General features: G+C 28.2%; 2 protein-coding genes across 2 annotated transcripts in view; both read right to left on the bottom strand.

Moving 5' to 3' along the window:
• LOC126897409 (uncharacterized) lies at window positions 1-8,311 on the bottom strand. Its single transcript, XM_050670969.1, has 5 exons — window positions 8,143-8,311; window positions 6,050-6,167; window positions 4,450-4,593; window positions 1,692-1,835; window positions 1-422 (listed from the first exon to the last, which is right to left on the bottom strand). The coding sequence occupies exons 1-5, from the start codon at window positions 8,143-8,145 to the stop codon at window positions 232-234; spliced, it is 600 nt and encodes a 199-aa protein (XP_050526926.1). The 5' UTR covers window positions 8,146-8,311; the 3' UTR covers window positions 1-231.
• LOC126897411 (uncharacterized) overlaps window positions 1-12,286 on the bottom strand; it is a 55,444-nt gene continuing 43,158 nt past the window's right edge. Inside the window, exon 6 of the mRNA XM_050670974.1 lies at window positions 1-106. The gene's annotated coding sequence lies outside the window, so the exon portion shown is untranslated. The remainder of the gene's footprint in view (window positions 107-12,286) is intronic.

A 12,286-nucleotide genomic window follows, 5' to 3' on the forward strand; every position in this document is an offset into this window, starting at 1 on the left:
TAGAAGAGGACAACGAAAAAATATATTTAACAAATAAATTAGCTGTGTCATTTACATGAGTATTAGTGATGTCATCATTTGGACATAATTGTACATAATCACACACCTTGTTCAAGTAATTGATTTTATGTTATTTTCTTATTTAACGATAACATATTATAATAATAATCAAACAATCTGACATATTTTTAATTTAGATAATTATAGTTGTATTTATTCAGATATTTGCACTTAAGGAAAACATGAAAATGATTTCTTCTTCGTTCTTTCTTCACGACAATAAGGACAATGCCCATTACATTGATTACTTAGGCTTTTAAAACATCTCTTACAATAAATTTCTGGGCAACGAGATGAATAAGAGTACTTTCCTTTCACAATTCCACAAAAGGTACACAAACGATTGGGGTCGAAAATAAGACCTAAAAAAATTAATAACACAATTTTAAATTGAATATTTGATAGTGATTTCATTATTTTATGCGAATAATTAAGCAGCCGCATTGACGTGCGACCACTGGATCGCCTGAAAAAGGCAGTCTTGAGGACTTGTCTTCTGAACATTTTTTTGTGATAAATAAAGAATATTACATAAGCTTTAAAATAAGACATGTATATAATTAACAGTATTTCTGGAACATTTGCAAAAGTTATATTGAAAAAGTTAATCCTCGGACATCAAAAAGTTAGCAGTGTTGATGGCGACGGTGCGCGGGTGCGGATCGATTCGTCGAGTCCGGTCGTCCGGAGTCGGTGGCGTACATCCTCGACGTTGTCACTTTGACAACGGGAAGAAAACTCAACGTGTCATTTGCGGCGGGTCGTCGTCGGCCGTGCGGCACTTTCTGGACTTTGCACCGTGGCGTATGGCACGCGGTGTTGGTCAGTCAAATACTCATAGTAGGGCGACGGCTGATAAAGATGGCACGAGTCGCTGGGACATCGTGTACCACGAAGCAACGCGGTACCGTGTCAATATTTAGAATAAATGAATGACTTATTCCAAAAACATCATCTACTACTGTTTTCTTAAATATATCTTGATTAATAGTTCTTTGATTTATAAGTTAAATGTTTTCTCTAAAATTTTCAAACATTTACGCAAAAATTGTACTTTTTTATATAACTTTTATGTTGTTTTCACCACGACGACAAATCCTGAGAACTTGTCTTCTGATAATTGGTTATCAAAATAGAGAATATTATACAAGCATTAATTTAAAATTAAGATTTTTCAAATAGTTATGTCAATTTTAAGAAAAAGAAGTTAAAAAAATGTCAAAAATTACTAATTTTAAAAATTGTAATTTTTTTTAAGAATTTACCCAATTATAGGGAACATAGAAAACGATTAGAATTTTTGAGAGTAATTTCCTTAAACTAGATACGATTTGTAATCTTTTGACACATTATAGAAAGAAATGGGTTCTGTGAAAATTGAAAAAATGTGCTAACAAACAAAAGAGGACAAATAATAGAAAAATTAATACCTCCTCAACTTTGCAATGAAGCTAAAATTAATTTCTTGTGGAAATAATAGAACCATAATAATAATATTATTTTGCATATAAAATTATTATAATATAATAATCAACTTATCTAAATTAATTGCTTATGATCCTAAATTATTTAATCTGGTACTTAAAATGTGATCGACACTATTTTAAAAAAGTAAAATAAATATGAAGTACCTTTCACTAAGTCTTCATTGCACATACATTGAGTACTCAAGTTATTCTTGACACAAAATTTACATAAATCAATACCACAACATTTCATTTTTTCTAACTCATTATCACTTTTATCAGTTTGACATTTATGGCACATGCGAATTCCTTAGAAAAAAATCATCTTTAAAAAACATCATTATAAATTGACTAGATATTCAACACCATATTTCGTTAATCTCTAAATTAGTGTCCAATAATTTTAGAACAGTTTACATAAAAAATAGTAAATTTATTCCAAATAAGAACGATGTGGTTTAAATTTACGTTAGCTACGTTATTTGATTGATTAAATGTATACTATCTATACACTACCTGTACACTACCTTTCGTTATAAAATTGACAACCCCTGAAATATAGAACGTCAGTGTACTAAATGACCAGTGGGCGTTCTTAAGAGTATACTACCTAGTCCATCACAGAAATATATAAGATTCATTATACCATATTCATTAATAATAATGTAAACAAGCACATAATATTTATTTTGTACTTATTTACTTCTATTTCTTTACTACCAAAAATTTGATATTAACAAATTTTCGGGTATTTTCAAAAAAGCGATTTATTAATTTTAATTTAATCCATGTGGATAAAATTAACGGTAACAGGTATCAAAATTTAATAGATGTATAACTAACTGAAGTTAAATTTTGCAAAACTCAGTTACATCAGATAAATTTAGACTTAAGGTTAACTGATTCGATTGCGTGTCCAAAAATAAAGCAGATATAATATTAGTTGTTTTGTATGAAGCAGTTAGACTGTAGAACGGTTTGTTTGTACACCGCACTAGAATGCTGTTTTCAGCGATGGGAAGTATGTATGAAGAAAGTATGTTTGCGTTGAAATTTTATTTTATTGTGACGGACAGTGTCAACCATTAAAGTAGTGCACAGGTATGAAAATTCGAAGAGGACAGGGCACAATAGAATGTGAAACAAACCAATAAATTTATGGCACACTATGGCCAAACAATAATACAAATAAATAGAGCCGCATTCTGTGTATACGAAATACGCACAATATTTTTTCGTTGAAGAACAACGATGGACCGTCCACGGCTAGCAATCGATGCGTAGGCAGTCAAATTTCCATGTTGGGTTGACAGGGAGCTAGGTAACCAAAAAATTTACAGACTAGCTGTCTCAAAATGATATACTGAACAGTATTTGTGATAACAGGTCCACTAAGTCTTTGTTATAGGCGCTCTCTACCAAACATTAATTGAAAGAGTTGTAAGATAGATTAAGATAAAAGGAAGGTGTAAAATAAGTCTATGGACTTGCAAAAAATATAGAAAAACGGTCTAAAGATTATAACATTGTAAGGTGTATAAAAAGTGACGATAAGACGCAACTAACGAGTGATGATGACGTGAAAAAAATGGAAATATTTCGATAAATTACTGAATGAAAAGTATCCAAGAAAGAAATTAAAAGATATGGAACAAGAAACTGGTAGATTCAATTAGCGAGAAAAAGGTATGGGAGCCTGTGGCATCAATGTAAAAGAATAATAGGGTAAGACCAGATTAGGTGCCGGATGGCTGATAAAATCGTTTTTAAAAAATACAAAAAAAGGGGAAAATATCAAAAGAATAAAGGAATAATATTATGGTGCCGATATTTAAAGGCAATGGAGACGTGATAAAGTGTGTAAATTATAGCAGCACAAAACTTATGATTCATAACATGAAAACATGAAAATAGGAAACAGATAAATAATTAGAGGTGACACAACATAAGTAGAAAAGAAGAAAAAGCTGTGAATACTTTAATGTAGTAGACAATATGTACGATTACACATGTACCAGGTTAAAAAGTGTGGGTGGAGTAAAAGAAGATTTTAGGGTAAATGAAGGAGTCTACCAAATACAAGGAGAGGTAACGTGTTGATCACTGACTATATAGTGTTAATAGGAAAAAACAAGTATGAAATTAATTAAAAGCTAGATATTTGGAGATTAGCTCTTAATGGAAAGGAATTAAGAATAAGTAGGAGTAAGACAGATACATAAAGTATGAATTTGGCCAAGAATAAACTAGGTAGGTAAAATGAGGAAATCAGTGAGAATTAATGAGGACGTTATAGGAGAAAAGAAAAATTCTAATATTTACGATTAGTTGTGCAAAACAATGGGTAAGAAGATTTCAGACTTAGGATTATTTATGGATAGTTAAATTAGGCAGAAGCGCATAGTGTTTTATACGATAAAAAAAAATTTCAGTAAGGCTAAAAGGTAATTTCTATAAGACTGTAGTGTGACCAGCTACAATGTATGGTTCAGAATACTAGGCGATTGACAACACACTAAGAGCAGAGAAAAAGTGTACAGAAAGGGAGAGGTGAAAAGTTTTAAATATTTACGATAAGTTGTGCAAAAATATACCATAAGAATTGATAAGTGCTCTAAGCTACTTATTTTCTATAAAATTCCTTTTTAAAGCATATCTTCAAAAATGTAATTCATTTAAAAGAGTAGAGTTACGTGGAGTAAATATAAACGAATGATTCAATTATAAATTAATTTTTTCTTTTAGAATATTTTAGTAGGATTAATTTTAGGTTGATAATATCTAGTTGTTTAATATAATTCTATTATATTAAATGTAAGTTCGAAATAATAATTTATGTATTTATCAAATAAAGTACATGTAGCTTTACTTCAATCGTTTATATTTATCTCACTTCACAATTTTAATATGTAAGATAATATACTTTCAAATGGATTTTTCTTGCAAATTGGACAAATTAATTTATTATAGGTTATGAATTTGTATAAACATTTCTTATGATATTTCACAGTACAACATGGATGTATAAAATCATTAACATTCATTTCCTCATGACACATCACACAAACTAAAAAATATCAATTTATAAAAAAAAGAAATTTTAATAACGTTTAATTATATTATTTTATTAATTACACTCATTAGTTTATATATAAGATTTCACATAAAACGTATTTAGTAATAATAAACATTTTTATTTAATCTAATTAACCTGATCCTACGTTCCTGTATTTCCTTGCAAAAATCACTCACATGGGATAATTTCTTACACCTGTGTAATGATTATACGTATATTCTATATATATTAATTTAACTGATTTTTTGAATACAACATAAACCAATTTAATTAATATATATTCAATTTTATTATATAATAAATAAAAATGGTATTCCAATAAATAATAAAATTTATGTAGAAATAAATGTACTTTTAAATATAATAATAATAAATAAAAATATATTTAACTGTAAATTAACTTAATGTTTTTAATTGATCTCTAGTAGCCAATTACCCAAAATTAATACTATATTAAAAATATAATTAATATAAAACTAAAAAATATTAAACTCAAAAGGTAGCAAAAGATATTTTTAAAAAATTGCAGATGAATTACGGGTGACAATTTTATCATTATCAACACTGACACCCCTATCCAAAAAAATCTTTTATACCCCTAGTGACCTTGACACAAAGTGATGTTATCACTAAGTAATATTTTCACTTTTTGCCCGTTTTTACAATTTCAAAATACTCAGGACATATTTTTATTATATATAATTATTCTATTACATATAATCTTTACAAATAAGTTCACTGGGTTTTTAGTAAAATTATTTAGTGGTTTTTATCTCAATTTTGTTCACAAAAAACACACCGTTCATATACACTATTCCCTTTCTAGACCTCTGCTTTATTGCTACTTCTAGATCCACAACATTGATTTAGAAGATTTTTATTTTAAGACGTCAATAATTGTACCATTAACAATTTTATGTCTTAGGTTATAATTAATGAATCATATGTTTTCTACGCTTAAATAACTGTTCTAAGGTAATTCAGATACAATGTTAAAAGTAACTAAAATGATTGTTAATAACAAATTAATGGTCACACACTGTTGAGAATTCAATTATTTATAAGTAAATTTATTCTAAGGAATCTAGATAAAGTGTCAGCATTATAGCATCTAAATTACTGGTTTTATGATATGTTTGACAATACATGAGTAATGACATTAATTTTTTCAAAAAAAAAAAAAAATCAGTGTGATAAATACGCGAACACTGCATAGTTTTAATTTGCAAAATTCATAATAGAATCCTTCCTAACTGTTTTTAGTAGAATTTTTTTTATATGTGATTGAATAATTGTTATTTGCATTTTCAATTGTCTATAAAAATGCCTTTGTTTTAATTATTACTCTATTTATTTGAAAGAGACAAATCATTTTGCAAAAAAAAGTCAATAATAGTGATAACTATTATTAATATATACATATTTAAAGAAATTGTAAGTATTTTACTATCTTCTTCATTAGTGTCTGTTAATCCTGTTGCTTCCTCGAGATTATCAGAGCTGGTCAATACCTTTTCACATTTTTGTAAAACAACCAATAATATAATATTTGCAATAAATAATTTCTGAAAAATATTGTTTAATTAGTTGTTAGTTGTTGTAAAAGTATAAGGACTATTTGAAAGATTTTCATATGATGTGTTTTTTTTTGTAATAGCTGGAAATTACAATTATCCAATTCAAAAGATATAAATGATACAAAAACAAACGCTTATGTATATTTGCGATTAGATCCGATTCAATGCTTATTACCAAATCCGTATGACTTTAACAGAAAATTATAAACATTATTATAGTTCATCGGACTTTATACCATCTGAGAACATTATTAAATTTGAAATCCTGACTTATGGTAGAGAAAACAAGACAAAGTAATGTCCATGAAATCAAGAAAAATAACAGCGAAAAAAATGCATTCGTTGCAAATATTTCGTTCACAATACAAAAACAAAAATCCAGCATAGTGGTGATGTGACATAGTTGGATCAAGTTAATTATATCTGACAGTGATATGTCACTCATTTTCTTTGCTCTTGCTTGACCAATTTTTTTCAACGATTTGTTAAATGATTACAATTTGTATCTAATTGAAGATATTACACTCAAAAATTGAAAAAAAAATGTAATTTATGAATTAAACAGTTACTTATCCCATTTTCTCAGGACAGACAATTAAAATCATTCATTTCTTATGTTTTCAAAGTATTTATTGACGATTCAAGATTGATATAATAGATTTCAACTACAAACTTAACGCGTATCCAATAATGCGATCGCACAGGTTATCTCGTTAATATATGTATAACTTATAGTTCTACAACGATAACAGTAAAAATAGCGTAAAGGAAAAAACGATCGTAGCAATACGAACAGTTCGGTATGTAAATATATATATATATATATTACTCGGTTGACGACCCTAGCCGTAACGGATATATTTTGACAAGACTTACGTCGCCAAAATGTGGTCGACACTGGTTTTGAGGGTAGAGACCCGTGGGACGTTTATTAAAATGAGCGACAACAGATTATTTTAACTAAAATAAAACAAACCGAAAAGATAAACACAGTAATAATAATCTTCGCATAATATCGCGGCACTTTCGCTGGCGTCGACGACGCGTGTCCGGCGTAATCCTTGGACGGCAAAATGATTAGAAGCGTTGTAGGCGACGGTGCGCGGGTGCGGATCGGTTGGTCGACGTCGTCGCTTTCACAACGGGAAGACTCACGCACCATTTGCGGCGGGTCGTGGTCGGATGTACGGCATTTGCCGGACTTTGCACCATAGCGTATAACACACGGTGTTGATCAGTCAAGTACTCATAGTAGGGCGACGGCTGATAAAGGTGGCACGAGTCGCGGAGCATCGTGTATAATGAAGCGACGCGGGCCGTGTCAATTTCTTACACAACCCAAATGTATATATGTAGATATAGTATACTACACAGCTTACTCTAGGTATCGGTCTCGAAGTATCGTCTCAGAACAAAAGAAAGACAAACTCAAAACGACAAAACAACGGGTAACCAGTTACAGGTACGTCGGAAACGGAACAGAACGCAATATCAGTAATCCATATTCGGCAGCGGCCTTATCTCAGTGTCAAAGGCGGGGAGACAACCGATGACAACCGATTGTCATATTAATAGCTGGACGGCTGATATCAAGAGAGATACGGGTGAGCGCCAGCCTAGAGCAAAAGGCGGTGACGTGTCAAACTTAAATCATTTTACTTTGTAATTTAATAGTTATTTTACTCTGTTTGTGTGTACGACTACTAGACTATAATATTTCAATTTTTTTTTGAAATCATCAAAAGATGATCAATAGAAGAAGAACATCAAAAGATGTTGCTATATAAATCATTTCTAAAAATAATGATTCTTAGTTTCTCCTAAATTAGGAATATATAAAAATATTTATTATTTTTTAAATTTTGTTACATAAGTTGATATAGTGTAAAATGTATTGTTTCAATTAATCTTAGTAAAACTACATTTTGGAATTATTTACCACTCAATAAATTGTGTTACTTACCATATTAGAGTTTTTTGTAAGTTCCAATATTTCGCTTAAAATGGTCCAATATCACATAAATATGTATATATATATATGTTCTATGTTTTATAATAAAATTTAATGTTATTTCATGTTAAATTTAAAAATATTTTAAATTAAAACTATCGTGCGTCACCACAAACGCAAATATTTAATAACGGACTAAATTGAAATTGATTTCACTTGCCGTGTTTTTTTTTTTTTTGTGATTGTACGCGAATACATCCGCTGCTATTAGATCTATTTTAGTCAACGATACTTCTAACGAAAAATAAAAAACTATCCGAAGTCTTGATTTCTATGATTTATTGAATATTTAAACATAAAACTATATAATTTTTGGTAATAATAGACAATTTTATATATTCTGCATAGTATTCAAATATTTACATAATTCTGAATTTCATTAAATGAAATATTGTTTTATGTAATACATGACTATAAAAAGGTAAACGTTGATTTAGATCTAGAAATCAACCTCTAAAATCAAAAACCATATATGTTTTGATAGATATGTTAACTTTTTTTTTAATATTTTGAATATACTTTATTTATATCTATATTTATAATATAATATAATTTGTCATTCATCTTGCTCTATAAATTGTTCCTGGTGGATGGATTATAATTTTTTTTTGTACGGTTATTCTTTTAATCCTATTTTAAGAACTATGAAAACCAGTTGATTCTAATGACGAGTTACGCAGATAATAGTAGATAGCAGAATTACATAGAATAAAATTCTATTTGAATAATAAAAAATCATTTTAATAATATTATCATTAAAATGGTTATAAGTAGACCTACAATTATCAATTAAATTATTAATTTAAACCAAAATAACACAAGATAAGATAAACATTTATCGGACTTTTTTATTATTAAATGTAAAAATTGTCATGAGTTGATAAAATATTATAAAACTAAAATTGATTTAATGAAAAGTAATTCATGGTACAGAAAAAACACTATAAATAATCAGATAATTCAATTTAAAGTATAAACAAAGAAATATGTAAAATTAAAAATTAACAAATTTAGTAAAGCAAATTTATATTTTTATTAATTTCAGAAATAGATATTTTTTAAGTTTTATTAAATTTTTTATAATTTTTTTTCAACTAATACTAGTTGAATGCTATAAAATTCAACTTAATAACTTAAGTAATTTATATTCAAGTCAGTTTAAACATTTAAAAAGAATAGGATAAAATAGGGTATTCACCCTCTGGTTTTCCACTCCATGGAGTGGGATTCCATCATCTGATGGGATGAGAAGGGGGCAGAGGAAATTAAATCCAACACAAACTTACCAAAGGTCACGAATCCCGATGTAACCGTAGCCAAGGTAACCTATCGTAACCTGGGTTAACCTAATTAAATTTAACCGCATGAGTGGTAGCTAGAGGTAACGATCCTACTAGTTAAGTCGTTTCACATTAGCCCTATTACGTGTATTAGGGTGGTCCTTATTTTTCAAACTCAATTTTTTTAAGACAGTACCCTCTAGATTGGTTAAATACTATTAAAATGTAATGTAGGTAAAATTTGGAAGTTTTTATTCAACCCCTTCTGGTGCCGCATTAGGGTTGAAATATGGCACTTGATGGTTGTTTTTGCTTTTTTTGTGTTTAACTCGATAAATATTACACTTATCACTAAAATGAATAGAATATTAGTTATAGAACTTATTATTGCCTACAAAAAAGGTTATAACAATATTTTTCATAAATTCATTATATTTTGAGAAAAATAACTTAACATAAAAATTTTTCAAAATTTAATTTTGATGCGAAGCGGAGAAGGTATTAATTTTACTATGATGTGTTTTTTTTTTTATGTCTGTTGCCACTTTTTCTCAGCTCTCACTGGACCGATTTCTTTCAAAAATACGTCAAAAGATCACAAATCGTATCTAGTTGAAGACATTACCCTTAAAAATTGAAAATAATTCCAAATGATGGAAATATCCAAAAAAATTACAAATTTAAAAATCTCTAATTTTCGAAATTTTTTCACTTTTTTTTCTTAAAACTTCTATAACTTTTAGAAGAATCAACAAATTTTTTTTATACTAAAACTAGATATTTCCCTTTCGTTTGATATCATTNTACTAAAACCTTAGATATTTACCTTTCATTTGATATCATTTTTTTGAAAATCTATCACTTAACCTGCTCATTGGGGGGGATTTAAAATAGCAACTTTTTTACAAAAATTAACTTTTTCAACTTAATTTTGAAAATGTTCCAGAATTACTGCGTCCTTCAAACATATATCAAATTAAAGCTTTTTTTATGTACTATTAAATGAAAAAAAAAAATTTGTTCCGACACTTTTTCTTCTACATTTACACGGCTGCCGTAGTTAAAAAAACACTNATTCTACATTTAAACGGCTGCCGGCTGCCGTAGTTAAAAAAACACTATTTTTGTGTTAAAATTTTCAATTTTAAATTTTCAACTTAAAAATGCTATAACTTTTTAAAAAATGTATATATCAGCACAAATTATATTTTTATAAATACATTATAAGTACATCTTTCTTTTGACATACTTTTTATTAAAATTGGACAATTATCCCTTATATAGGGGGCGTTCAAAACTTGAAATATTGTATAAAACATAGAACTTTTTAAACTTAACTTAACGAAAATTTAAAAAAAATATAATGTTTGGGATAAAAATCTTTTTCAACTGAACTTTTGAAAATGTTGCGGAAATACTGCGTCCTTTAAACATATATCAAATCAAAGGTTATGTTATATACTATCAAATGAAAAAAAAAAATTTGTCCCGACATCTTATCTTCTATGTGCAAATGGCTGTCGAAAATTTAAAAAAAAATGTAATGTTTGCGATAAAAATTACATTTTATCGGGATATTTTTTGTACTTAAAACTGCCATAACTTTTTCAAAAATGAACAAATAAAAATAATATTTTTTTGTATTGAAACCTTAGATATTTCCCTTTCATTTGATATAATTTTTTTTGAAAATCTAACACTTATTCAGCTCACTAGAAGTATTTAAAGTAGTAACTTTTTTACAAAAACTAACTTTTTCAACTTAATTTTTGAAAATGTTCCGGAAATACTGCGTCCTTTAAACATATATCAAATTAAAGCTTATTTTATGTAATATAAAATGAAAAAAAAAAAATTTGTCCCAACGACCTATCTTCTATACGCAAATGGCTACTTATTGAAAAATATANTATCATTTATTTTCTCAGCTCTCACTTGACCTACTTTTTTGACCAATTTTTTTTTTTTAATTAAACACTATCTACAGATTTGCATCGAAGCGTTTTTTATGATAGTGATTTTAATCACTGTCAGATATCATCTATAGTGGACCCAACTATGTCACGACCCCACTGTGCCGCCACCTCACTGCGCTGGGTTGGGTTTTTTTAAATATTTTAATATTTTTACTGAGTGGTTGAAATTTCATTAAATTTTCATGTTATCTTTTTTTTTAAATTAATATTAAAAAATAACTTAACCAATATCATTTATGAAAGAAAAATTGTTTACTTAAATATTTAAATTTCAATTTATGTTTGTTAATTTGGTTCAAAATGCCAGCCATGTTTACAATAACCCCTATTCACAGTTATCTCACTAGACCATATAGCTGAATAAAGAATACCAACAAGTTTTTAAGTTAAAACTTCAAAATGTTGATCTTGAAGTTTTTCGAGTTGGCCGAAAATTAGATCTATAAACTATAGTCCAGATCAATATAAAAAAAACCCAGCACAGAGGGGTCACGGCACAGTGGTGACGTGGCATAGTTGGATCAAGTATAATGATATCTGACAGGTATTAAAATCACTATCAAAAATAAACGCTTCGATGCAAATCTTTAGATAGTGTTTAATTTTAAAAAATTGGTGGATTATTCCAAAAGCTTCATAAACTGCTAGTTCCTTATTAATATCCTGATTAAGATAAAGTATGTAGAATGAAAAAGGGATTATTAAAAAATAGTATTTCCCATAAAAAAATTATATTGATCAATACACTTTTCAATAAGTTATAGCATTATAATGTTAAAAATGTAAAAAATAAAATTGAGAATTTTCACACAATAATAGCATTTGGTAGCCATTTTCACC

Source organism: Daktulosphaira vitifoliae, unplaced genomic scaffold (genome assembly GCF_025091365.1).
Source record: "Daktulosphaira vitifoliae isolate Bord-2020 unplaced genomic scaffold, ASM2509136v1 Scaffold_2, whole genome shotgun sequence".
NCBI lineage: Eukaryota > Metazoa > Arthropoda > Insecta > Hemiptera > Phylloxeridae > Daktulosphaira > Daktulosphaira vitifoliae.

Excerpts from the sequence above, each read along its gene's own strand:
- LOC126897409 (XM_050670969.1), bottom strand. Across the intron at positions 4,594-6,049 it reads AGACACTAATGAAGAAGATA|TTTGTGTGATGTGTCATGAG; the intron begins GTAAAATACTTA and ends GATATTTTTTAG. Across the intron at positions 1,836-4,449 it reads CAAGAAAAATCCATTTGAAA|GAATTCGCATGTGCCATAAA; the intron begins GTATATTATCTT and ends TTTTTTTCTAAG.